General features: G+C 39.5%; 1 protein-coding gene across 1 annotated transcript in view; it reads right to left on the bottom strand.

Moving 5' to 3' along the window:
• Positions 1–24,368, bottom strand: part of MYO3B (myosin IIIB) — a 319,441-nt gene that overhangs the window by 121,830 nt on the left and 173,243 nt on the right. The window contains exons 23-24 of the mRNA XM_034786511.1: positions 6,652–6,731; positions 624–701 (exon numbers count right to left, since the gene is read on the bottom strand). Coding sequence (XP_034642402.1) covers positions 624–701; positions 6,652–6,731 — 158 coding nt within the window. The remainder of the gene's footprint in view (positions 1–623; positions 702–6,651; positions 6,732–24,368) is intronic.

The following is a 24,368-nucleotide window of genomic DNA, read 5'->3' as shown; positions in this document are numbered from 1 at the left end:
GAGTGTTCTGACCTGACTCCCATTTAATAACCACCCCACCATTTCTGTACCAATTTGATTGTAATAAATTCACCTGCACAGCCTATGTTAACTCAATCACAGAATTATTACAGACAGATTGACTACCTCTATCTTCTGTAATGGTGCTTGCAAAAATGGATTGACTTTACTTATTTATTAACAGACATACGGCCAGTATTTTAAAAAGTAACTCACTTGCACAAGCAAAGATGCAAGGACAATTGGGTATTTGCAATTATAATATTTGTACGCACAAATACAACTGCACAGTCAGTTGTGTGTGCTCAAACGGGCCTTAATTCTTGGCCCATAGTGTTTTAGAGGGAGAATATTCAACTGCAGCTTGTTATGAAATCATAGAATGCAAGTCACTGTCTAGGCCCTAGATCCTAGTACCAGTAGATTTTTGGCCAGTTCTGAGAAGCACCATGGTCAAGTGACAAGAAAGAGCAAGAAAAAGAGTCAGAGTTCTGTAAGTCTAGGGAGGCATCAGAGTGGACAAGAGATACTCTCTTGTCCACTTCTCTCTTAGCCGCACAAATACTAGATTAATCATCTGTTCATGTAATCAAAATGCATTTTGTAAAATTTACATTTTATACCCTAAAATAAGAAGCCACGGTTTGTCTCTTCATGTTGGTTGTTTCCTCTGGATGTCGCATCATCTCCATTGTGTCAATCTGGAAATAAAAACTCAGACATCAGTGGTGATTTACAGAGCGTCTTGGATCCCAAATCTGAGAGCAAAGTACAATATTTTTCAAGATCATTCTTTAGTGTATATATACACATTATCAATAGTTCATTAGGGACCTATATTTACAAAGGGCCAGTTCCCTAAGAGGTGCTGAACACTCAATTCTTACTGACTTCAATAGGAATTGTGGGTGCTCTGCAGACTTGGCCTGCAGAATTTCAGTCTTGTTAATCCATTTGTCAGCATCGTCCTTCACAACAGAGAAGAGCCCAGATAATAATCTTTTATCCCCATCCCTCTTTGAGCATTGTCCGCTCTGATGCAATGGAACTTGGATCTGATTCACCATGGTTTGGATTTGGGTTTTGCAAACCCAAATCTTCTGATCTGAACCACTCAAATATTAATAATTCAGGTAAAATGGAACCCAGATCCACGCAACCCCTCGTTTGGGTTGTACAAAACTAAAATCTGACACACGCAGCACTGCAGAAACAAAACCTGGTGTCTTCTGCCCTTCTCTGTGCTGAGAGAATACAAAAACAGTGACCATCTGAAGGATGTGCAGGCTACTTATTCTCCACAGGGTATCATTGGCACCTCTCAAGTGAGCACTACATTACAGTATAGAAACAAAGTACTAAATCACCAAATTACTAAAGTAGTGAATAGAAAGCAGAGAAAATACTGGGAATCCATTCAGCAAATTTACTAAGAATTTGTGGATCTCTTATGTTTCCAAGAATTACTTAAAATTGGTTTAAAAACAATAAAAAAAACCCAAACACTAACAATTTTGAACATCTTGAAGGAAGAAAAAGAAAAGATTAGTACAATAGGTTCTTTGGTTCCAAGCTATGTATTGAAGCATTTATTACTGTTTTATTATTTTACCCCTTATTGTTACAGTTCCACTCCAAGATTTCCACTCATATACTCATTCCTGACAGTGCAATGAGGGCTGAAGTGCCATCCTTTAAAAACAAAAGTCCTTTCTTCCAAAATTTGCTGACTGTCTATACAGATATTAAAGATCTCCTAGCACTTAGTGAAACATATGGTATTAGCTCAGTGTACCAGCCAGCATTATTTCTTTCACTAAAATTTTTCTTATTTTCAAAGTTGTTTATGAGGTATAACAGACCACATCACAGCTGCCATGTTTGCCTTTGTATTACCAATATCCAATTAGTTACCTTGTAATGTGCTTTGAGACAGCTCATGTATGAAAGGTTCTACATAAAAAATCCACATAGGTATCACTCTTCTCTTCTATAAACTAAAATGCCAAGGTTAGAATTTCAGTGAAATACAGTTTAACAACCCGTTTTCCCCTAACCACAGACAAGGACTCATGCCTATAAGTACAACTATAGGGTATAAATAGCAATGACTAGGCAATTGCTGATTTTCAATGGCCCCATAAAATACGGGTGACATCTCTCTGACCCTAATATCGATTACTCCTGTCTGATAGCTGGGTCTTGTCTCAACCCCCTTCCCTAAGCAACAAAGTGTACTTCACCTATATCTTCCTGCCAGGACAAGGACTCCCTCCAATCCTGTTAATCCAGCCTTTTACTAAATCATCACAGATTGCTAAACACTTCTCACAGAGTCAGGGTCTCTGTTTAGGATTCTCTGCATGGTAACACAGCTCTTGGTCCATGGAGCAGTCACTAAAATACATTTACCTTGAAAACTGATTAAAAAAAAAAAAAAAAAAAAAAAAAAAAAAGAGTTCCCTCCCCAAACTGCTGGGAGGAAAAAAAATGGGAGGAAAAAAATCTGACTGTTTTTAACATTTCCTGTAAATAAAATGAAATGTTGAAGAAGGTCAGGAAGTAAACTGTAAAACAGCTGCCCTGTTTTTGTAATGCACAGAAAAATTACCACTGTCAGTTAATTAGTTAATTAAATAGTATGTCGGAGATAATGAGGGCACAGATCACAGAAGTATTTGCCTATCCACTGTTGGGATTGCTATTACAGTAAAAGCTTTGTTATCTGACATGTTGGGGAAATGGGAGATGCTGGTTAGTCAAAAATTCTGGTTAACTAAGAGTTATACTTACCAATGGAGGGAGGGAGTTTGGGTGCAGGAGAGGGCTCAGGGCTGGGACATGGGAGGGGGTGCAGGGCACGGACTCTGGGAGGGAGTTTGGGTGCGCGAGGCGGCTCGGGGCAGGGGATTGGGGAGCGGAAGGGGTTTTGGGGTGCCAGATCCAGGTGGTGCTCACTTCGGATGGCTCTTAGCAAGGGGTGACCGCCCAGAAGCAGCAGGGATATGTCGCCCCTTCCTGGGAGCCACCCAAGGTGAGCGCTGTCCAGATCTGGACTCTTTGCAACCCTATTGAAGATTTGTATTGGGAGATATCAGAAATGCTGATTTCTAGAGCGTTCCGGTTGGTAAAGAGCCGGATAGCACAGCTTTTACTGTAATTATCCTCTGTGACTGTTTAGATGCCCAGCAATTCTTTCTCTCACCCAGCTGAACTGCCATTGCTCAAAATACCACCTTCCTGGCATTTCAGCATAGAACACAAAGTTAATTTTAGAGGGTAGATATGGATAGCAAGTATATTGTTCCTCGCACGTCTCAATTATACTGTCAATACAGCTGTTCTTATGAAAATCAAATCAGAATTTGTGAATGAAAATAACCAGGGTTACCAATCACAGGCAGACTGTGTTGCTCTATTACAGCTCAACAAAATTACACAAAACAACCAGCACACGGCTTGCATGGAGCATTAACAACATTTTAGTGCTAACTTGCTCTGTGGCAGTTTACCATCTGCTCTGAACAGGTGGTATTTGTATAAACTATGAATATTTGAACCAAATAATGCTGTTGTCAGCACATGGGCTACACTTACTGGATTTTGCTTCACCGATCATTTCCAAAGCTTAAGACCACTCTTTTTAACTCTAAAAATAGTTGTAGAAAAATTATTGTTCTCAATAAAGTAACTATGTGTCTTACCTTGAGGAGATATTTAGGAGACTGCATGCAAAATATAAAGGAAATGAAGCCCTAAGTAGTATTAGATCAAGACAACAGACTTTATATTGGGAAAGAAATCAAAAGAAAAGATTGGATTTAGGATACAGATGGTTCAAAGGCAACTAGATTCCATTAAAGGTGACAGTATGGTTTTATAATCTGTGATGCTCTCACTTGCCCAAAGTCGTGTATGCATCTTATATCAATAGAGAAAAAGATCTCTATGAAGTATGGTATTTATTTTTAAGTTGCTAAAGGAAAGACCCTGTAACATAGCACAGGAGAAATGCTTCATCAGCACAGATAACATCAAACGTTTTGGGAGTTCAAGTGATGATATAAATATCAATGTTCTGATCAGAACAGCATGGATGTCCATTGGAGGGATGGGGAAGAGTTTCAGAACTATTTTGGCCAGGCAACTATTTTGAGCATTCCTATCTGAACTACAGAATAAGGTCACATAGGAGACAGGACCACACTATTGAGCTCTGGCTGTTTAGGCAAAGGGGATAGGGAAAAGTTGCTACTATAATTAATGTTACCTCTAAGAGGTTTAAGGATGCCATGTATCTCACAATAGTGATGTACCATAAAGGTCAGTACAACAAACAGACTTCTCTTCCTACAGTCATTTTATTTCTAAAGAATCCATCTTGAACGCCCAACTGGGTGTGCTGAGTCCAAAGGTGCTACTATAAGCAGGTAGACAGATAGATTGGGCCAGATTCTCATTTACACTAAGGGAACGTCTATACTTACCTCCGGGTCCGGCGGTAAGCAATCGATCTTCTGGGATCGATCCCGGAAGTGCTCGCCGTCAACGCCGGTACTCCTGCTCAGCGAGAGGAGTACACGGAGTCGACGGGGGAGCCTGCCTGCCGCGTGTGGACCCGCGGTAAGTTCGAACTAAGATAGTTCGACTTCAGCTACGTGAATAACGTAGCTGGAGTTGTGTATTTTAGTTCGAAGTGGGGGGTTAGTGTGGACCAGCCCTTAAAGTTACATTTACACTCACTGAAGGGCACTTTACACTCTTGACTGTAAATGATTATTAGGCCCAAGGTCTGCAATGCCTGAGGAAAGGGCAGGTGTGAAGTTTACTTAAAGCCTTGTCTATATGGGAACATTTTTTTAGTAGAAACTAAGATGTGAATTTAAGCCAGCATAGTCATCCCACTGTTCAGACACCCTTATTACAGTATAAGAGTGGTCTTTTTCCATTTAGCTTATGTCACTTGGGAAGTTAAACTGAAAAAATCCTCTTACACTGAAATAAGACTGTCCACAAGGCTGCTGCTGGTGGGGGGATAGCAGTTAAACTATATCATAATAACTGGTAAAACTTTCCCATGTAGACAAGGCCCTAGTGTTGGACGCTAAACAGCCTCTTCACCCAAATAGAAAAAAACAAAAACAAAAACAGCACCCATTAGATTCTTCTTCTTTCTACAGATGGAGCTGTAAATGCATTTCTCTAATAGTTGTATCGACTAAGACCTGGCTCTAAATTATTTCAACCACATAGGCCAGCCCCCATTCTGCACATCCATTGGTTCTTTTTTTTAAATCCAATTCAAGGATTTGGATATAAATAGTTTAAATATTATTTAGTTTAACGGAAAGCTTTTACTAAAGCTGCCAAGACAGAGTTGCTCTGATCCACCCACGCTGAATCAGTAAAATGTATGCAGAGATGACTAACGGTGGTTGAAGATGAAACTGGAAAGACAATATGGGTATAAGTGCTATCTTGCAGGAAATTCGATAGGGTATTTCCCTTCAGCACTAAACGAGTTTATACCAGTGAGAGAATAAATCTCTGAAATCTGAGTCTATATTTGCAGGTATAGTGAATGAACAAGCTCCAGGATGATATATGAATGGCCATAAAAGGCCCAGAGGAAAAAAAATCAAAACAAAACAAGCCTGGAAGCTTATTTTAGTATAGCTATTATTACCACTATTTATTAATAATATGTAGTGTAGGCATCGACAAAAAAAAACAAGAAAACAAAACCCAACCAGTAATATACTTGGCCAGCAGAGTGCTAGAATATATAGGGAAGGACCAGGAGTAATTTCTTGAATTCTTAATACTATCAACCTGACCCATAAACGTTCTCTCCCTTATTGCCTGAGCTTGGTGCAACAAATGTTATTAATGGTCAGAAAATTATCGCATCCTTTTACAATCTTGCTACAGTATTTACTTGATGAAATCTAGCAGCAACTAATTCCATAGCTCCACTATATGTTCCATTAAGAAGCATGTCCTTTCAGTGGTTCCTAGGATGACCAGATTTCCCGATTTTATAGGGACTGTCCCGATATTGGGGCTTTGTCTTATATGGGCGCCTATTCCCCACCCCACCCCACCCCCCGTCCCGATTTTTCACACTTGCTGTCTGGTCACCCTAGTGGTTCCACATTGACTGTCCATCTCTTTCAAATGTTTTTGCCTTAAAGGCAGGATAAAGCAGAGGAATGGGTCAGTTTTCTATTTTGCCCTTCATAATGTTGACTACTCCAACCAAATTCCAACCAATTAAATATCCTTTTCAGGCTACACACTCCCAGGATGAAATCCTGGCCCCACTGAAGTCCATGGATATTTTGATATTGGCTTCAATGGAGTCAATATTTCATCCCTAGTCTTTTCAATCTGTTGTCATATATAAATTCCACCATTTCTCTAACCACATCTGTTTGTGTTTGCTGGACTCATTAATGGGCTGGTGACCAAAACTGGATACAGTAATCCAGATCAAGGTGCATATTTTCTGAAATAGGGCCAGATTCTCAGCTGATATAAATCTGCCCCATTGTGGATTTACAGCAGCTGAATATCTTGTCTATAGTCCCACAATAATATTTGCTGACTTAAATTTCTTCCCTTTTGCAAATGCAACATAATATTACTAACCTTGATGCGCCCAGCACTAAGCTGTGGAGGCAAAGACCTAGATGCTGCTGTCACTCTGGCTCTTGCCTGTGCCAAGTTACCTGTTAAAAGAGATGGAAACACAAATTGAAAGAACAGTTGCTGTTTCGCTGAGAGAAGGGAAAATCTGAAAGGTGAGAAAGCAGTCTAAGTAGCAGCACTAAGAATGCTACCAGATATAACCACACTTCTTCTGCTGAACCCAGATAATCACAGATCCTCCACATCACTGAGCATTCAGCAATGGTAGGGGTAACAAAAGAGAGGTACCAGGGTGCAGTGTTGATTTCAGAGAAAAAAAGTCGGTGATAAGGAGGCATGTCATTGGCCGTAGCGTATTGAGTTGATGAAAGCAGCAGCACAAAGGCATAACAGCTCAATTGCTAGTAATCAATTTATCAGTGAATCATTCAAAGTTTTGAGAGCGGAAGAGCAGAAATAAAGCTATTTAGTAAGAAATCACATGGACCCCGATGTGCGTAGATGGCATCTAAAATCACAAACTAATTAAAGAGATGATAAAACAATCTCTTTTTTTGAGCTTTGGACACATAGGCCTGCTTAATCCTGAATGCTATTGTCTTTTGGGATTTTTAAAGACTGACTGGACTCCTTGGTCAAAACCACATTGTTTTGCTGTGGAGTCAATTGAATGACATGTTTACATTTTTTAAAAGTACAGTATGAATCACCCGAAACATTTCAGCTTTATTTGCAGCATAACAAAATAACTTTACAAAATAAAGGTTCAGAGAAGAGAGAGGAAGTGATGTGGACTGTGCATACATATGCAAGACACACCATATATTTTAAAGTTTTAGCAAGTCTAGCACAAGATGTCCAAATGTTTTCTCTGGCTATATCTTCAGAGGCTAAACTGTGATTAATAGCATTGAAAGAACCCTTTGAAGCAGGATTGGTGACATCAAAGTCCTAATCCATGGGTGGCAGGATTTTTATAATGAGTGGGAAGCATTTTAACACATTTCAAAGGATTTACAACATGAATAAACAATAGACCTCTGCAGATGTACCACACACCTCTCAGAAACATAAAACATAAATAAGTTTCCATTTTAATTTAAATGTAAATAAAGTGTTAACACTTCTCTCAGATGGTAAGTGCCTTGTTTGCATCATTCCAGTGTTTGGCTATTTGCTTTACGGAAGACTTGTAACTCCAAACATTCTTCAGGGTTTTGCTAAACTATACATTATAGAACTGGTAAGGAAGTAACACAAAATATACAAAAAGCAAAGAATATTTATTTAATAGTACTTATCCCACCAGGGAATTGCGAGAGTACACTACCCACATTAAACTGAAAAGAACCTTTGACATCCTATGGTCTCACTTCCCTTCTAACAAGGAAACTGAACCCTCTGAAAACAATCTGGAGACTGACACTCGAAATTTGGAGATTACATGCTCAGGAGCAATTCAAACATTTTGGACATTTATTCATTCTCAATGTCTTTTTGTGTTAAGGTCCTGGCATAGAGGACAGTGACACAATACTGTGTTAAGGTCCTGTCCAGTCCAAACCGAATGTGTGGCTATTTGTCAGGCCATATCACATCACAGGACACAAAACGTGTCAATGTTTTCAGAACTTGTTTTGCAATGTAACTTTTTAGATGCTAACAAATGTGAGCCTGTTTTGAAAATCTGCTACAAATCTAAGGACAAAACGTGAACATTTTTCTCCTAATCGTAACAAAAGAGCTCAACATGAGCTAATAGCTGGCAATTCTCACATTAAAACATTTCCTCTTATTGAAATGTACTTTTGATTAAAAATGACTGGTGGTGTTGGAGGGGGAGGGGAATAAGGGTTTCTGCTCCTTTTTATATAAGGCCTGAAAATGTGGAAAAAGTGATTTGATTTGGTTTGTTTTTTTTGCTTGAGTTTTACAACAGCCATTCAGGTCCTGTTTAGGCTGCAAAGCCATGAACTGGAGAACTAGTATCAGTACAAAAGGGTAAAAGTTAAGCAATAGAGAGGGGAAGGAAATGTAAGTTGGATTTGTTCAAAACTCTTTGGTTTTTGTTTGCTTTTATTAAAGCATATCGAACTTCAATGGATAATTAACATTTTGGATAAATGATGTTTTTGTTAAAGGTTCAATTATGATTGTAGAGCTCACACTCAACATCCCAGCTCCAGACATCCTCCATTAAAATTTAGACTAAACCTCACATTCCTGATAAGCAATAAACAAGCGGGGGGGGGGGGGACTTTCAATAAATGCAGACATAACCTTTCAGGCCTTCTTTACACATCATAAGGAATAAAAATAATGGAATGAGGCCAATTTAAAAAAAAAATCCTTTGCAGATCATGATTTTATTGTTGGTTATTTCAGGTTAGGGATAGATCAGAGCTGCAAATTCAGGTCCAGATTTCAAACATCCTAAAGTTCTATAGTGTTATATTCTGGGAACTTGGTTCCAAGTCATCTCTTGTATTTTTTTTTAATCTGATATGTTATTATTTTTGTATAAAAATGAATTTGCTGTGCAGTTAGAATATTTTTTCCAGTGTGCAGACTAATTCCATTAAATATTAATCAAATACAACTTTATACCATTCCAACAGTGTTCTCTTTATAAACAGATTTAAAAAAAAAAATTCTGTTTCCAGGGCTCTGGAACAATTATGATAACTGGACATCTTCTTTGAGCTTGTAATAAAATAACAATATCATCTGACTTTTACAAAGTGCTTTCTAAAGGAGATCAGTATAATTATTGCCATTTTACAGCTGGGGAAACTGAGGTACAGGGAGGTAAAGTGACTTGCCCAAGGCCACCCAGTAGACCAGTGACCAAGCCAGGAACAGAACCAAGATTTCCCAAGTCCCACTCTAATACTCTCTATCAATTAGGCCATTTATAGAACTCTGACAAACATTATTGGGTCATTTGCTATTATTATTGGTGGTTTGATCTATCTCTGAAAATGAATAAATGAAAATTTGTTTTAAAACTGAGGAATATGTTAAGGTCAAATGAATTATTTGTTTTTGTAGAGAATTTCAGGTTATTGAACTTATCACTTAAGAAACAGGTTTATCTGCTATTTGCTATGAGGAGAAACAGAGAGATTCTGATCCTCCTAACACTACTATAAAGTCTGACACTGCAGTCTTAACATCAGCATAATTACTACTGATTTCAGTTAGAAATTTGCCTGGAATTGAATTTAACTGATTTAATTGAATATTAAGAGACCAGCGGGGTTCATTCCAGTTAAATTTTTCCACATACCTTGGGAGAACTGAAACATGGGTCTATATGTTCTGTCTAAAACAAACTTTGAATACTCCCTGAGTTGTATTTACATACCTAGAAGATATACGATGGCTTTATAATGAATGTAGTGAAGCCGATGGTCATCCTCACTAAGATCATTATCCTGTGTTGTTTGCTTCCCGCTTTATTAGCTCTGTGACTGATAGACTCTTATTTTGTTACTGCCTCTTTAGACCATCGGTGCACGTATTTGATTTTCCATGATGTTTAACATCAACACAACATTTGTTTACAATAAATAATCCAGGCATTTATCATGTACAATGCACAGAATGTGTAATTCTGTCTAAATACAGTGCGGCTGAAAGAGACTGCCAAGGAAAAAAATAAGATTCAGACACAGTGATTTGCTGCCTCTTCCAAACAGCTGATTTTATTTATTTTTACTGGCAAAAGCAATAGCAATTTTAGGCCAAAAATAAGACACACCCTCCCCCCTTTACCTTTATAAATTCTTATCCATTCTTATTTTGGACTTCATTTTGTATTTCAAATGAGCTCCTATGTAATTACTACATAATGGATAGCAGCTTCAGTCAAATTGAAAGAAAGTTTTTGTTAGGATTTCCAAATCAAATACAAAATAATACTTTAAATAATGGTTTGTGAAACCATCTCAGAAACTCAAGTTCAGGAAAATAATTCCCTCACCTACTCCTCTATACAATTAAAACTAACAAACAGAACAAGCCTTCTTTGCAAATCACTCCATATAACAAAAAGTGTTAGACAAGAATTAATGTGTGGTTTATTCCCTGATCAGTAAATATTAGAAGCTGTGCTCTTTGCATTTGATTTTCATTTACAATGTCATTTATTACTATACACACCAAAATAATTAAATTTTATTCCACTTTATGAATAATATCAATATTTGAAGAATGAAAGTTTTTAGATAATATCACACCCAGTTAAAACAGCCCATGTATTCCTGGAAAGGTTAAACTGATTAAAGATTAAAAGACAGCACTGTTTCTTTTAGAAGTCTAGCTTCCCACATAAAGCATGACAGACAATCTAGAGTAAACACAGTATCTGCAGGTGCAGATGTGTTTAAATAAAATATTGCTTATATTAAATCAAAACCCATAAATTTTGGAAATTAAAGTGACTAAAAATTAGAATTTTTCCTAAGCTACCAACATGGATGTTTAATTAGCAAAAGAGGGAGCACTGCCTAGTGGTTACATAAGAACAGCCATGCTGGATCAGACCAGTAGTGCATCTAGCCCAGTATTGTGTCTTCTGATAGTGGCCAATGCCAGGTCCTTGAGAGGGAATGAACAGAACAGGCAATCATCAAGTGGTCCATCCCCTGTCATCGACTCCCAGCTTCTGGCAAACTACAAGACTATGGCCCCAATCCTGAAAACAGCACGTACTTAACTTACCTGAAGTGGGACTACTTACATGAAACATGATAGAGCCTCCTGCCTTAGTGTTTGTAGGATCAGAGCCCAGAGACTGACTTGCTGTGACCTTGAGGGAGTCACTTAACCTCTCTGTTCTCAGTTATCCCTTCTGCACAAAAGAGCTAATAATGCCACTAGGGTTTAAGTAGGCTTCATTCATTAATGTTTGCAAAGTGCTTTGAGAGCCTTCTAGAGAAGGTGCTGGAGTCGTGCAAAGGACTGTATTATTATATTTCAGTTCAGTGTATGGATGCTTATCCAGACAAGGGCCGGCTCCAGCTTTTTTGCCGCCCCAAGTGGCGAAGGAAAAAAAAAAGAAAGAAAGAAAAACCTGATTGAGCTGCCGCCGAAGAGGAAGAGAGGGAGTGAAGGACCCGCCACCGAATTGCTGCCGAAGACCTGGATGTGCCACCCCAATAACGGATGGAGTGCTGCCCCAGGCACCTGCTTCCTTTGCTGGTGCCTGGAGCGGCCCTGTATCCAGACTCCTTTTGTCAGAAACTGTGCTGGAAATTTCACAAGTACAGGTTTTCTTTCAAATACCCTCTTTAGTGTTGGCTCATTTCAACCATGTAAGAAAGACAATACTGTCAACATACCCTGCCTCCTCGTTCCACCTAAAGCCAAGTAGTACAGGTTTTGAAAAACAATTATAAAAAATTCACTAGACATTTACAAACTGCAATAAAGATCAGGGTTTTCTTTTTTCAGGTTCAGTGTCTGGAGTGTTATCTAGTTGTTAGAAAGGGAGGGGCCTCACAGGACTCCTGGGTTCCAATCCTAGTGCTGAAACTGACTCACTGCAGGATCCTGATGAGTTGTTTATTTTGCATGATTATCATTTTTTTCCAACTGTATTATAGGTATCATAATACCTACCTGCCTCAATGAGGTCATGGTGCTTAATTAAGGTTTGTAAGTCCTTTACTATTTTCAGATGGCAAATGCTACAATATCTAAATAAATATTAGTAAGCATTATAATAATCATTTGGGTCAGTTCTGATTTGATTTGAAATGGTTCATCTATTCCTTTAAAAGGGGGCAAGGATAACATTGTTATTTTGGTATAATATTTACTTTCTAGAGTGAAATTGACTCAGAGCAAAACATCTTAATGACAATGGCATCATACCCATACAGACTGTATCAGGAACATTACTGAAATGTGCAGCTACAATATAGAGGGCATAGCACAAGCTCTTCCCTTATTTTCATCTATTTTATTAATTTCATTCATGCTTCTTCCTTAGATATGGATGGGGCACTTTAAATATCAAGTAATATTATACGGTCGGGAATAGTAAAATGCATTCATATTTCATTGTCACTGCTTTTTCACAGCTAAGCACTTGCATCCTGGAAGAGGTACAGAGTCAGACCATGTCTTTGACATACAGAGATTCTTTTCTGCCTTTCCTTTTAGTACATTTTATCTTGCCTAAGGAAGTCAACTGCTTATCTCCATAATGCATTTTCATCTTCTGCTACTGTAAAAGGCTAAGCTTCTCTGAGCTAGACTATAACGGAATACATGTCATTTTTTATTGGGTGCTCATTTGAATCTGGTCACTGACTATCAAAACTCTATTGAGTCACTGAAGCCGTTTAAGTTAATCTGTCTGCAGTAAAATAGCTAAGAATCCAATTTTCACGCATATTACACATTTTACATAAGAATATAATATTTATATAAATACTATATATGGGATAGAATTGTTTGTCAATACACACACCAGATACTGCAGCCTCAGATACTATACTGGAAAATACAGTGTACTTTCTAACCAAAATGAGTGATCAGTCCTGTTGAAGTCCCTAGAAGTAAAAAGAGATCCTAACCAGTTTTTCAAAATCAAGAATGTACAAACAGCACGGGAATCATGATATTTTAGTAATAGTCGTATGTATCTATGTATGTGTATATAGCTCCAAAATTATTACTATCTCCACAGCACATAATATGTAAATGGTCTTTGTAGACAAATAAAAGTGTCAAGCCCCATGCCACAAGGCTCTAACAGTTTGAGCCTTTGATTCTCATTTACACAAAGGCCTCTTTACCCTGCTCCGGTAGCATAAAGGGGTCTAAAAGTGGGCATAAATGAAAATTATACGCACTTCAAAACCCCTTTCCATTGCCAACGTGGTGTAAAGAGGCCTTATTCTAAATAAGAATTAGGCCCTAAAAGGCTTCCTTGTGCAGACTTCCCATAGACTTGGGCAAATCACTTAGCCTCTCTCTGCTTCAGTTCCCCATCTGTAAAATGGGGGAAATAGCACTGCCATGCTTTCCACAGGTGTTGCAAGGAAAAATACATTAAAGATTGGGAAGCATTTTCAGATCTACTGATAAAAAGCACTATATAAGAGCAAGTTATTATTGTAATTCGTCAATGACCTGGCCCTAAATTAGACATAGCACACCAATGGATGGCAAACAAAGGAGATTATGGGAAGCAAGAGGTTTACATTAAATATGTTAAATAATATGAATGCTTTTGTTATATAAGCATATAGATCATTTCTGTTTTGAAATCATTATTTTACTGGAATAAATTAATTTGTCATTTAAAGGAATAAAGTTATCAAAGAGTAGAGGGTGACAGAATGGATGCCAACCAACCTATTGTTTCAAATTACACAAACTTATCTCAGTAACGAGGTTTTTATTTTCAAATTGACTACTAGGATTGATTTAATTGACCAGATCATTTCATTGACCAGGACACAGTGATCAACTCATTGGTCAAATAGCAGTATTACGATGGTTATCCTGAAGCACATGAATTAATTATACCAGTTATATTAGTTGAGTACCTGCAGAGTCTGACCAAGAGCTAGTTGGCTGATGCTCAAACCAGACAAGACAGAGGTGATGATAGTTGCTTGGAGGGAAGCAACCAGAGGATATGTTGAAAAACAATGTCTGTCCCTTTAAAAGAGGGGTTGTTCACCACGTGAGGGTCATGGTTGAACTCTCAAGTCTGTTCTACCACAGGTATTTCAAAATAGATGTGGGGGATGAAGGCAGGGATTATAAGGGTGGTGAACTGCTGAATGAGGAGGGGAAACATGAGCTTTTAAACCTGCTTGGCTTACTGCTGCACTTACAGGATTGTCTGGTGTATTGTGACTTATGTCAATAATACCAAACTCCTGGTGTAAACTGAGGCACAGAAAAAGTTAACCAACTTAGCCCAAGTAACATTGAGTAAATGGTGGAAGTAGGAGAAGAATTCAGAAGTTGTGATTTCCAGCCCTCTGTTTTTGCACACTCCCTTTCTATACACTTTATGTGTTTTATTTTAAATATCTCATTATTTAGTGCCTCATGCTGCAGCTGCTCCATACGCAGACACCCCCCCCTTTGAAATCAGTGTGAGAATTCTTTGTACGGGGTGACTGCTGCACCAAGCCTTTATTCATTCTGTACAGTACTATGATAATTTTAAGGATCATAGTACTATGTTTGCTGATGTAGTCATCTCTATGTTTAGCTGTTCCCACTGTTATAAGATGTACTGTAGGATTGTTCATTATGGGGTTTGAATTCAGCTGTAGGTTGTGCCATGTTCTCCTGGCATTTTACGGGGCATTGGGAAATCTGCTTGGAAGTTACTGCAGGAGACCCACACTTCCTATTCCCTTTGAGACTTCATAACCAACTAGCAGGGTCCGAACACTGGACAGTAGTGACTGGAGAGGGGTGTTGGCAGGGCATCTCAGGAATGCATTGATTCAGCTCCTCTCTCGGACATCCTCTGCTGATTGGGCTTCTGTAGCAGCCTGACCACTACAGAGTTCTTACAACTCATGAGGAAGAGCAGCGGTGCAAACACAATCTGCCACCCCTGGCATGTAATTTTGTGGTGTGTCGGGGTTGGGGGGGGGTTTGCTTGTTTGTTTTCTTAATCAGGACATCCCTCTTCTAAAGCTTTACCTTCCCACTTGAATGCTGCCCAGTTGTATTGTATCTCTAAGGAATACACTAAACGATTGAATTTAAGAAGTAATATCACAGAGAGACGGAAAAAAGTGTCTCCTCCCATTCAAACAAAAGGTAATTAGGAACCCAAAGTTAAATCTTCAGCTGGTATAAATAGAATGTACCATGAAGGGGAGAGTAAATTAGTTAGTAAATGAAATAGCCTGTTGTTGGCAATAAAGACTTAATGTTAACAACTAGAGCTGGTCAGAAAAATGTAATTTCCATATTCCGCCATTTCGAATGACCCCTCAAAATATAGATATTTCCTGCAGAATGGAAATTCCAAAAAATTCAGTGTGGAACCATGATTTGTTTTGCTTTGGCTCTATAAGTGTTGAAAGATGATCATACAAAATATTAAATAAAATATTTAATACAATATATACAATAATATTAAAATATTATAATATAAAAGTTTACATGAAATAAAAGGGAATGAAAATGTCAAACATTTTACATAAGAACATAAGAACGGCCATACTGGGTCAGACCAAAGGTCCATCTAGTCCAGTATCCTGTCTACCGACAGTGGCCAATGCCAGGTGCCCCAGAGGGAGTGAACCTAACAGGTAATGATCAAGAGCATTTTACCTTATTAAGACAATCAAAAAGTCAAAATGGTTAAAATTAAGCTGAAATCAACATGTTCCTACAAAACATTTTGATGTAATGATATTTTCTGACAGAAAACTGTTTGGTCAATTTTTTTTCAACCAGCTGTATGAAGAACTGTCAGTTGTGTACAGCAATATTGTAGACAGACCGTATTAACTCAGGGTAGTTATAAAAAGAGGTTTCATCTTCAAAGTGTTTGACATATCTAACTAGTCTTTATAGTATCCCTTTACATAATTAGTAGTAATATTCTCATTTTCTTGTTATGGAAACAAACTAGGTACTTCAGTTGACATCTAACTTTAGGCACAGGAGAAGTCCAGTTGACTTCATGTTCCTAATACTAGGCTTGTTGTTTACATTCCTTCCTGAATCAGGGCCATAGAGAGGCTAAGGCAGGGGTGGGGAACCTTTTTTCTATCAGGGGCCACTGATCAACAGAAAAAAATCAGTCACAGACCACACACAGCCCTGTGGGGCGCGGAGGGGAAGTTCGGGGCTTCCCCTAGGCTCCAGGGTGGGGCCAGAAATGAGGGGTTCAGCATGTGGGAGGTGGCTCCGGGCTGGGGCAGAGGGTTGGGGTGCAGGAGGGGGTGAGGGCTCCGGCTGGGGGTGCAGGTTCTGGGGTGGGGCTGGGGATGAGGGGCTTGGGGCTGATGCCAAGGGGTTTGGAGTGTGGGAGTGGGCTCAGGCAGGAGTTTGGGGTGCAGGCGGAGGTTTGGGGTATGGGCTCTGGGAGGGAGTTTGGGTACGGGAGGGGGCTCAAGTCTAGGGCACTGGGGTGTGGGTTGTGTGTGGGAGGGAGTTCCGATCTGAGGCAGGGGGTTGGGATTAGGGTGGGGGTGCAGGATCTGGGAAGGAGTTGGGGTGCAGAAGGGAGTTCCGACCTGGCGCATGGGGCTTGGGGTGCAGGTTCTGGCTGGGTGGCGCTTACCTGAGGCAGCTCTTGGTTGCGGGTGCAGCTGGGCTAAGACAGACTCCCTGGCTCTGTGCTGCTCCCAGAAGCGGCTGCCATGTCCGGTCCCTAGTCGGAGGGGTCGGGGGCTCTGCATGGTGTGTGCTGTCTATGCACCTGGGCACTGCCCCTGCAGTTCCTATTGGCCACTGTTCCCAGCCAATGGGAAATGCGGAGCCAGAACTGGCGGCGGGTGCAGCGCACAGAACTTCCCTGATTGGCCCTGCTCCTAGGAGCCACATGGACATGCCAGTCATTTCCAGGAGCTGCATGGAGCCGACCGGACTTTTAGTGCCTCTCTCTCTCTCTCTCTCTCTTGTGCAAGCACTTATCACTGTGTGGTATGTGAGCACCTTTTATTATATTAGCATTGGTTCCTTTTCATAGATATTTTTAATTACCACAGACATACTAACAGAGGGGTAGCCGTGTTAGTCTGAATCTGTAAAAAGCAACAGAGGGTCCTGTGGCACCTTTAAGACTAACAGAAGTATTGGAGCATAAGCTTTCGTGGGTGAATGCCCACTTCATCAGTCGCAAGTAATGGAAATTTCCAGAGGCAGGTATAAATCAGTATGGAGATAACAAGGTTAGTTCAATCAGAGAGGGTGAGGTGCTTTGCTAGCAGTTGAGGTGTGAACACCAAGGGAGGAGAAACTGCTTCTGTACTTGGATAGCCATTCACAGGCTTTGTTTAATCCTGACCTGATGGTGTCAAATTTGCAAATGATCTGGAGCTCAGCAGTTTCTCTTTGGAGTCTGGTCCTGAAGTTTTTTTGCTGTAAGATGGCTACCTTTACATCTGCTATTGTGTGGCCCGGGAGGTTGAAGTGTTCTCCTACAGGTTTTTGTATATTGCCATTCCTGATATCTGACTTGTGTCCATTTATCCTTTTACGTAGTGACTGTCCAGTTTGGCCAATGTACATAGCAGAGGGGCATTGCTGGCACATGATGGCATATATAACATTGGTGGACGTGCAGGTGAATGAGCTGGTGATGTTGTAGCTGATCTGGTTAGGTCCTGTGATGGTGTTGCTGGTGTAGATAGCTGAGGAAGCGTTGTTCCAGGTCAGCCATAAACCGACCGGGGTTATTCTATCTACTACCCAAGATCCACAAACCTGGAAATCCTGGACACCCCATCATCTCGGGCATTGGCACTCTCACTGAAGGACTGTCTGGATATGTGGACTCCCTACTCAGACCCTACGCCACCAGCACTCCCAGCTATCTCCGTGACACCACTGATTTCCTGAGAAAACTACAATGCATTGGTGACCTCCCGGAAAACACCATCCTAGCCACCATGGATGTAGAGGCTCTCTACACAAACATCCCACACAGAGATGGAATACAAGCGGTCAGGAACAGTATCCCTGATGATGACACAGCACAACTTGTTGCTGAGCTCTGTGACTTTATCCTCACGCACTGTTATTTCAAATTTGGTGACAATATATATCTCCAGACCAGTGGCACCGCCTTGGGCACCCGTATGGCCCCACAATATGCCAACATTTTTATGGCTGACCTGGAACAAAGCTTCCTCAGCTCTCGTCCACTCACGCCCCTTCTCTACCTATGCTACATTGATGACATCTTCATCATCGAGACCCTGGAAGAATTCCACCATGATTTCAACAGCTTCCACCCCACCATCAACCTCAGCCTGGACCAATCTACACGGGAGGTCCACTTCCTAGACACCACAGTACAAATAAGTGATGGCCACGTTAACACCACCCTATACCAAAAACCCACCGACTGCTACGCCTACCTTCATGCCTCCAGCTTCCACCCTGGACACACCACACGATACATCGTCTACAGCCAAGCGCTGAGGTACAACCGCTTCTGCTCCAACCCCTCAGACAGAGACCAACACCTACAAGATCTTCACCAAGCATTCTCAAAACTACGATACCCACACAAGGAAATAAAGAAACAAATCAACAGAGCCAGACATGTACCCAGAACCCTCCTGCTACAAGACAGGCCCAAAAAAGGAACCAACAGAACTCCACTGGCCATCACCTACAGTCCTCAGCTTAAACCTTTCCAACGCATCATCAGTGATCTACAACCCATCCTGGACAATGATCCCTCACTTTCACAGACCTTGGGAGGCGGGCCAGTCCTCGCCCACAGACAACCTGCCAACTTTAAGCATATTCTCACCAGTAACCACGCACCGCGCCATAACAACTCTAACTCAGGAACCAACCCATGCAACAAACCTCGATGCCAACTCTGCCCACATATCTACACCAGCAACACCATCACAGGACCTAACCAGATCAGCTACAACATCACCGGCTCATTCACCTGCACATCCACCAATGTTATATATGCCATCATGTGCCAGCAATGCCCCTCTGCTATGTACATTGACCAAACTGGACAGTCACTATGCAAGAGGATAAATGGACACAAGTCAGATATCAGGAATGGCAATATACAAAAACTTTTAGGAGAACACTTCAACTTCCCTGGCCACACAATAGCAGATGTAAAGGTAGCCATCTTACAGCAAAAAAACTTCAGGACCAGACTCCAAAGAGAAACTGCTGAGCTCCAGTTCATTTGCAAATTTGATACCATCAGGTCAGGATTAAACAAAGCCTGTGAATGGCTATCCAACTACAGAAGCAGTTTCTCCTCCCTTGGTATTCACATCTCAACTGCTAGCAGAGCACCTCACCCTCTCTGATTGAACTAACCTTGTTATCTCCATACTGATTTATACCTGCCTCTGGAAATTTCCATTACTTGCGTCTGATGAAGTGGGCATTCACCCACGAAAGCTTATGCTCCAATACTTCTGTTAGTCTTAAAGGTGCCACAGGACCCTCTGTTGCTTTTCACAGACATACTGCTTCTGTGACAATATTTCCTGAAGCATCACCTTCCAGAGTCAACAGCAATGTTGCCACTTTTCATAATTTTATTACAAATCTCACAATGTTTGTCTTGAAGCCCTAGCTCCTGGCATCAGGTGATTACGTGAAGATCTCCACTTTCTTTTTAAAACAGAAACAAAAAAAGCTGTAAAATGTGTACTCTAAAGGCTCCTACACAAGAAAGTAAATAAACCCAAAATGTATTATTTTTTAAAATCTCATAATTTTTAAGCTATTCACATGATTGGGGGACCTGAGTCATGATTTTTGAACACTTGGGGTTGGGAATCCTGCATCAGGACTCATGGAAACAATATCGAATTGCACCAGATTGGTAGTTCAATATTATTACTACTATTCATTGATTTTCACAGTGAAAACAATCGCCTCGGTCCCTATCCATAGCTCTTTTTAAAATCTGTCCCATAAAGCACAAATCAGGAGAAATAACAATAATGAGACAAGGGATATTAAAAACTACCAAGTAGTTGCCATCTGAAGGTAGTACTGCATTGTATTTTCTCTTTTCTTAATTCCAAATTTTCCTTTACAGGTAAGACTAACATCAGCCAACTAAGAGAGATTTTCCAAACGTAGGAATTCACTCTTCAGAGACAGCAGTCACCTTCTTCAGGTTTTACTTTAGTACAAAAGACAGCTATAGAGCCTTGCACAAGATGCAGAGGACCCATTTTGGAAGTCTGTGAGTTAAAGAAGTTGGCTGTTAATTCTTACTAAATTGGGTCTCTAGGCCACTCAACTGAGTGTTTGTTCCTTTGTATGTCTGTATATCTGTATATTTTATGTCATGTTTCCAAAAATATCATAAAAAGATTCATTTCTGATAGAATATAATATTTAGGGAAATTATTCTATTTTTAATCTATGCTAAATTAATGGGACAAATACCCAGCTCTTTTGCTATTTTTGAAATTATCTTACTGAATCATTGCTATCCATTGCTGATGCTGTTCTCACAAGTCAAGTCAAAAGAAACAAGACTGTATTAACTAACAGGAAAACAGACATGCTGGTTCAAAAGACCACTGACCTTTGCAGCTTGTTGTACGGTGAAAGAGCAGTGAAGGTGGTGGACCTTGTTAAAACAAAGTACAAAATCAGAGCACAACAGCACCACCATCATACAAAACATTGAAATGAATATATGAGCAAAATCTAACGCAGACTCAGAGGTAGTTTGCCATAAGACATGTTGGCTATTAGCTACAGTAAACACAAGCTGGATGATTTAGAGACATTTGGATTTGTTAGCACATTCTTTGTAAAAGTACAGTACACCCGCAAAATATTATGGATGCTTAAGTTGTCAGTATGTTGCATGTATTACTTGAACATCCCACATGCTTTATCTGCTGTACCGACTCATATGAAAGCTTAAGAATTATTAATTGCTCATTTGGGTCTTGATCCTTTGAGCTGCTGAGAGCCTCCTGTGAGGTGACGAGCACCCTCAATTCCATTTGACCTCAGAGCACTCAGTGCCTGGCAAGGTTAGCTTCTAATAAATTCACTTTTAAAATAATCAGTGTACATGTTTTGTGAACATTTTACTATTAAAATGATGATACATAACACACAATGAGATCCATATTCTAATAGTTAACATTAAAACCAATAATATCTTCTATATAACACATCTGTTGCTATATTTTAATTAAATCAGTATGAAATGAAATATTAAGATTAATTATTGTGTATCTATGTTAAATGACATTTTATAAACAGGTAAGAAGTTAGGTTAGAAGTAAGGCTGACTGGATAACAAAACCACCATTCCATGTTGTGAAAAATTTTGAGATTTCCACATTTATTTTCATTCCACAATAGAAAGAAAACTAAGACCTTTTGAATCTTGGTATGAAAACAAAATAACAAATAAAAAACCCCCATGATTGAGAGAGAGACCCTAGAATGGCCAAAAGCCCAATGGTTAGGGCACTCACCCAGGATATGGGAGACCCAAGTTAAAAGTCCCTGTTCTTCCTGATTTGGAGCAGGGACTTCACTGTGTGGCACTCCCACATCTCTGGCAAATGCCCTAGTGACCAGTCTACAAGCTATTCTGGGGTGGGTCAGTGTAGGTCTCACTCTCTCTCTCCTGGACCTGAGAAATCTTCCCAATAAAGTCTTTATTGAAACCAAAATGTTTCATGGAAACATACTGGTTTAGACAAAACAGCATTCTTCCACAGGAAAAATTTTCATCAAAAATGTTTTGACCAGCTCTAGTAGTTGGAAATATTAAAAGAGAAAGCATCATCTTCCCTCAGCTATAAGAAGGCAGAGAACAAAACAAAGTTCCTCCCAAGTTTTGCTTATTAGGAATGGCCTTTTACAAATTGACACAATTAAACCGTCAATATCTATTTCTTAAAACAACTCAGTTCTATCTGTTAGGATCCAAGTCTTCAAACACTAACAGACAGATTCTGCCATCTTTATCCAGGAGTAATTTATTCTGCAAGTACTCACACTGAAATTGACTTCTTGTGGAGTAAGATACTATTTAATGAGAGCAAGGATAGCAGGATCTGGCCTAGAGTAACAGCTGTAATGCTTACTGCCATGAGTAATCCCAGAGATTCACGTTACTCTTGATTTTAATGGAATTATTGACAATAGTGACAATTATATCTTGTATTGTGTGTTAGCATGATTGGGCCCTTACTTGTGATTTTGATAGAAGGTTCTGTCCCTAAGTGAGCTCCATTTTGATAGCTATCCCAGATAGCCTATATGGGTGGCATGCTCTGGGTCCTACTTTTATCGAATCTCATTAGGAGCATCTGTATATTTCCATTGCCCTGTGACACAAATCCTGGGATCTGAGGAAAAGCCTCAGACAGAGGAAGCATGGAACTGTATGTATACTGTGCAACTGGGAACCTAAATAAAATGTAATCAAACACCCAAACTCTAAAGCTCAGTTAAGCTACATTTAATTTAGTTTACTGATGTCCCACATCTGCAACCCAGTAAAGTTCACAATTGTTACTATGCACAGCTGTGGTTTAAAGCCTCTCTTTGCACACAATACACTGGCAGCAAAGCAAAAACAATTAATTTTTATATGCTTTTAACATATGGATCAGACAGTCAGAAGTAAGAAAGCCTCTTGTGTTCTAAAAAGAAAATATATAGCTTCTATTAACTTGACCCAAATTCTTAGAAAATGTAAGTTCTGATTCATCTTTAAGCAGAGAGATTATAATTATAATGGCTTTGTATCGGATTCATTTGATTTAAAGTGCCTGCAGTTATCTTTTAATAGGGAAAATATATGACACAAACGTCCCATTATAAATAGATTTTATTATGAGATAAATTAATAAATTGTAAAATGTTTGGAGTCTTTTGTTCTATTGTGATCTGTGGAATTAAAAGGAGGAAAAAAAAAAAAAACCCTTTAAGCCTAAATGGAAACACATTTCATTTCAGTGAATAAACATGGTGTACACCAAGCCAAGGGCCCAATTCTGCAAACAGTTATCACCAGGCAGAGTGTTTGTACTCAATGGGATTACAAAGTAATAAGCAGTATAGGTAAAATCCTGACTCCACTGATGTCAATGGCAAAACTCCCATTGACTTCAGTGGATCTAGGATTTCACTCTGTGTGCAGTAGTAAAAGGATTGAAATCCAAAATAACCTAGTTATTTTTCACTATTTCTGATTGTTCAGTAAAGTACCATTTGCTGTCAAAAATATAAATAATTTATACTGAGACACAGTATCTTAAATTGGAAAATTGCCAAGTTAAATTGATAACTGCAAATCATTTTTAAAAAAAGGTCATTGTGCAACATAATGGTAGGTTTGAGGATGTTGCAGTATGTGATTTGGAGCAGACACTAGTTGTAGAGTTTTTAAGCTGACCTCCAAAAAGGGGGAGGAGTCAGTGTTTGTGCTCGTGTTTTGGATTCTTTAGGGCATGTAAAGAAAGCCTGAACTTTTTATTAAAAAAAATAAAAATAAATCCAGCTTTTTTTTTTTAAGATGACACATACCGGGTTCATCTACTCTGTTTTTCTTGGAGTACTATAGGGATGACTGGAGAACTCCTCGGATTAAGATAACACAAAAGACAACAGACAAAGTAAATATTGAGGTGGGGAAGGGATGATCAGGCAGACTGTTTACAAATAATTTATTTTTGTAAATAACTCTTTACCTCAAACTCCAGAAAAAAATGACCAATGAATGCCAGCAAAAACAGAGATGAAAACTCATAATATTTCTAATAGGTGAAATCCACCCCCTATTGAATTCAATGCAGCCAAGATTTCATCTGATATATTTAATGAAAAAAAAATTATTTTAAAAAATAAAACCCTGCTACTCACAGTGGGGGTACGTCTACACTGCAAAGTTGTCGACAAAACTTTTGTCTTTCACGGGTACTTAAAAAAGCCCCCTCGCGAAAGACAAAAGTTTTGCCAATGCAAGTGGCAGTGTGAACGCGGCTTTGTCGGCAGGGGCCGGAACT

Source organism: Trachemys scripta, chromosome 11 (genome assembly GCF_013100865.1).
Source record: "Trachemys scripta elegans isolate TJP31775 chromosome 11, CAS_Tse_1.0, whole genome shotgun sequence".
NCBI lineage: Eukaryota > Metazoa > Chordata > Testudines > Emydidae > Trachemys > Trachemys scripta.
Note: the sequence above shows the minus strand (reverse complement) of the source record. Positions and strands in the feature narration are given on the sequence as shown.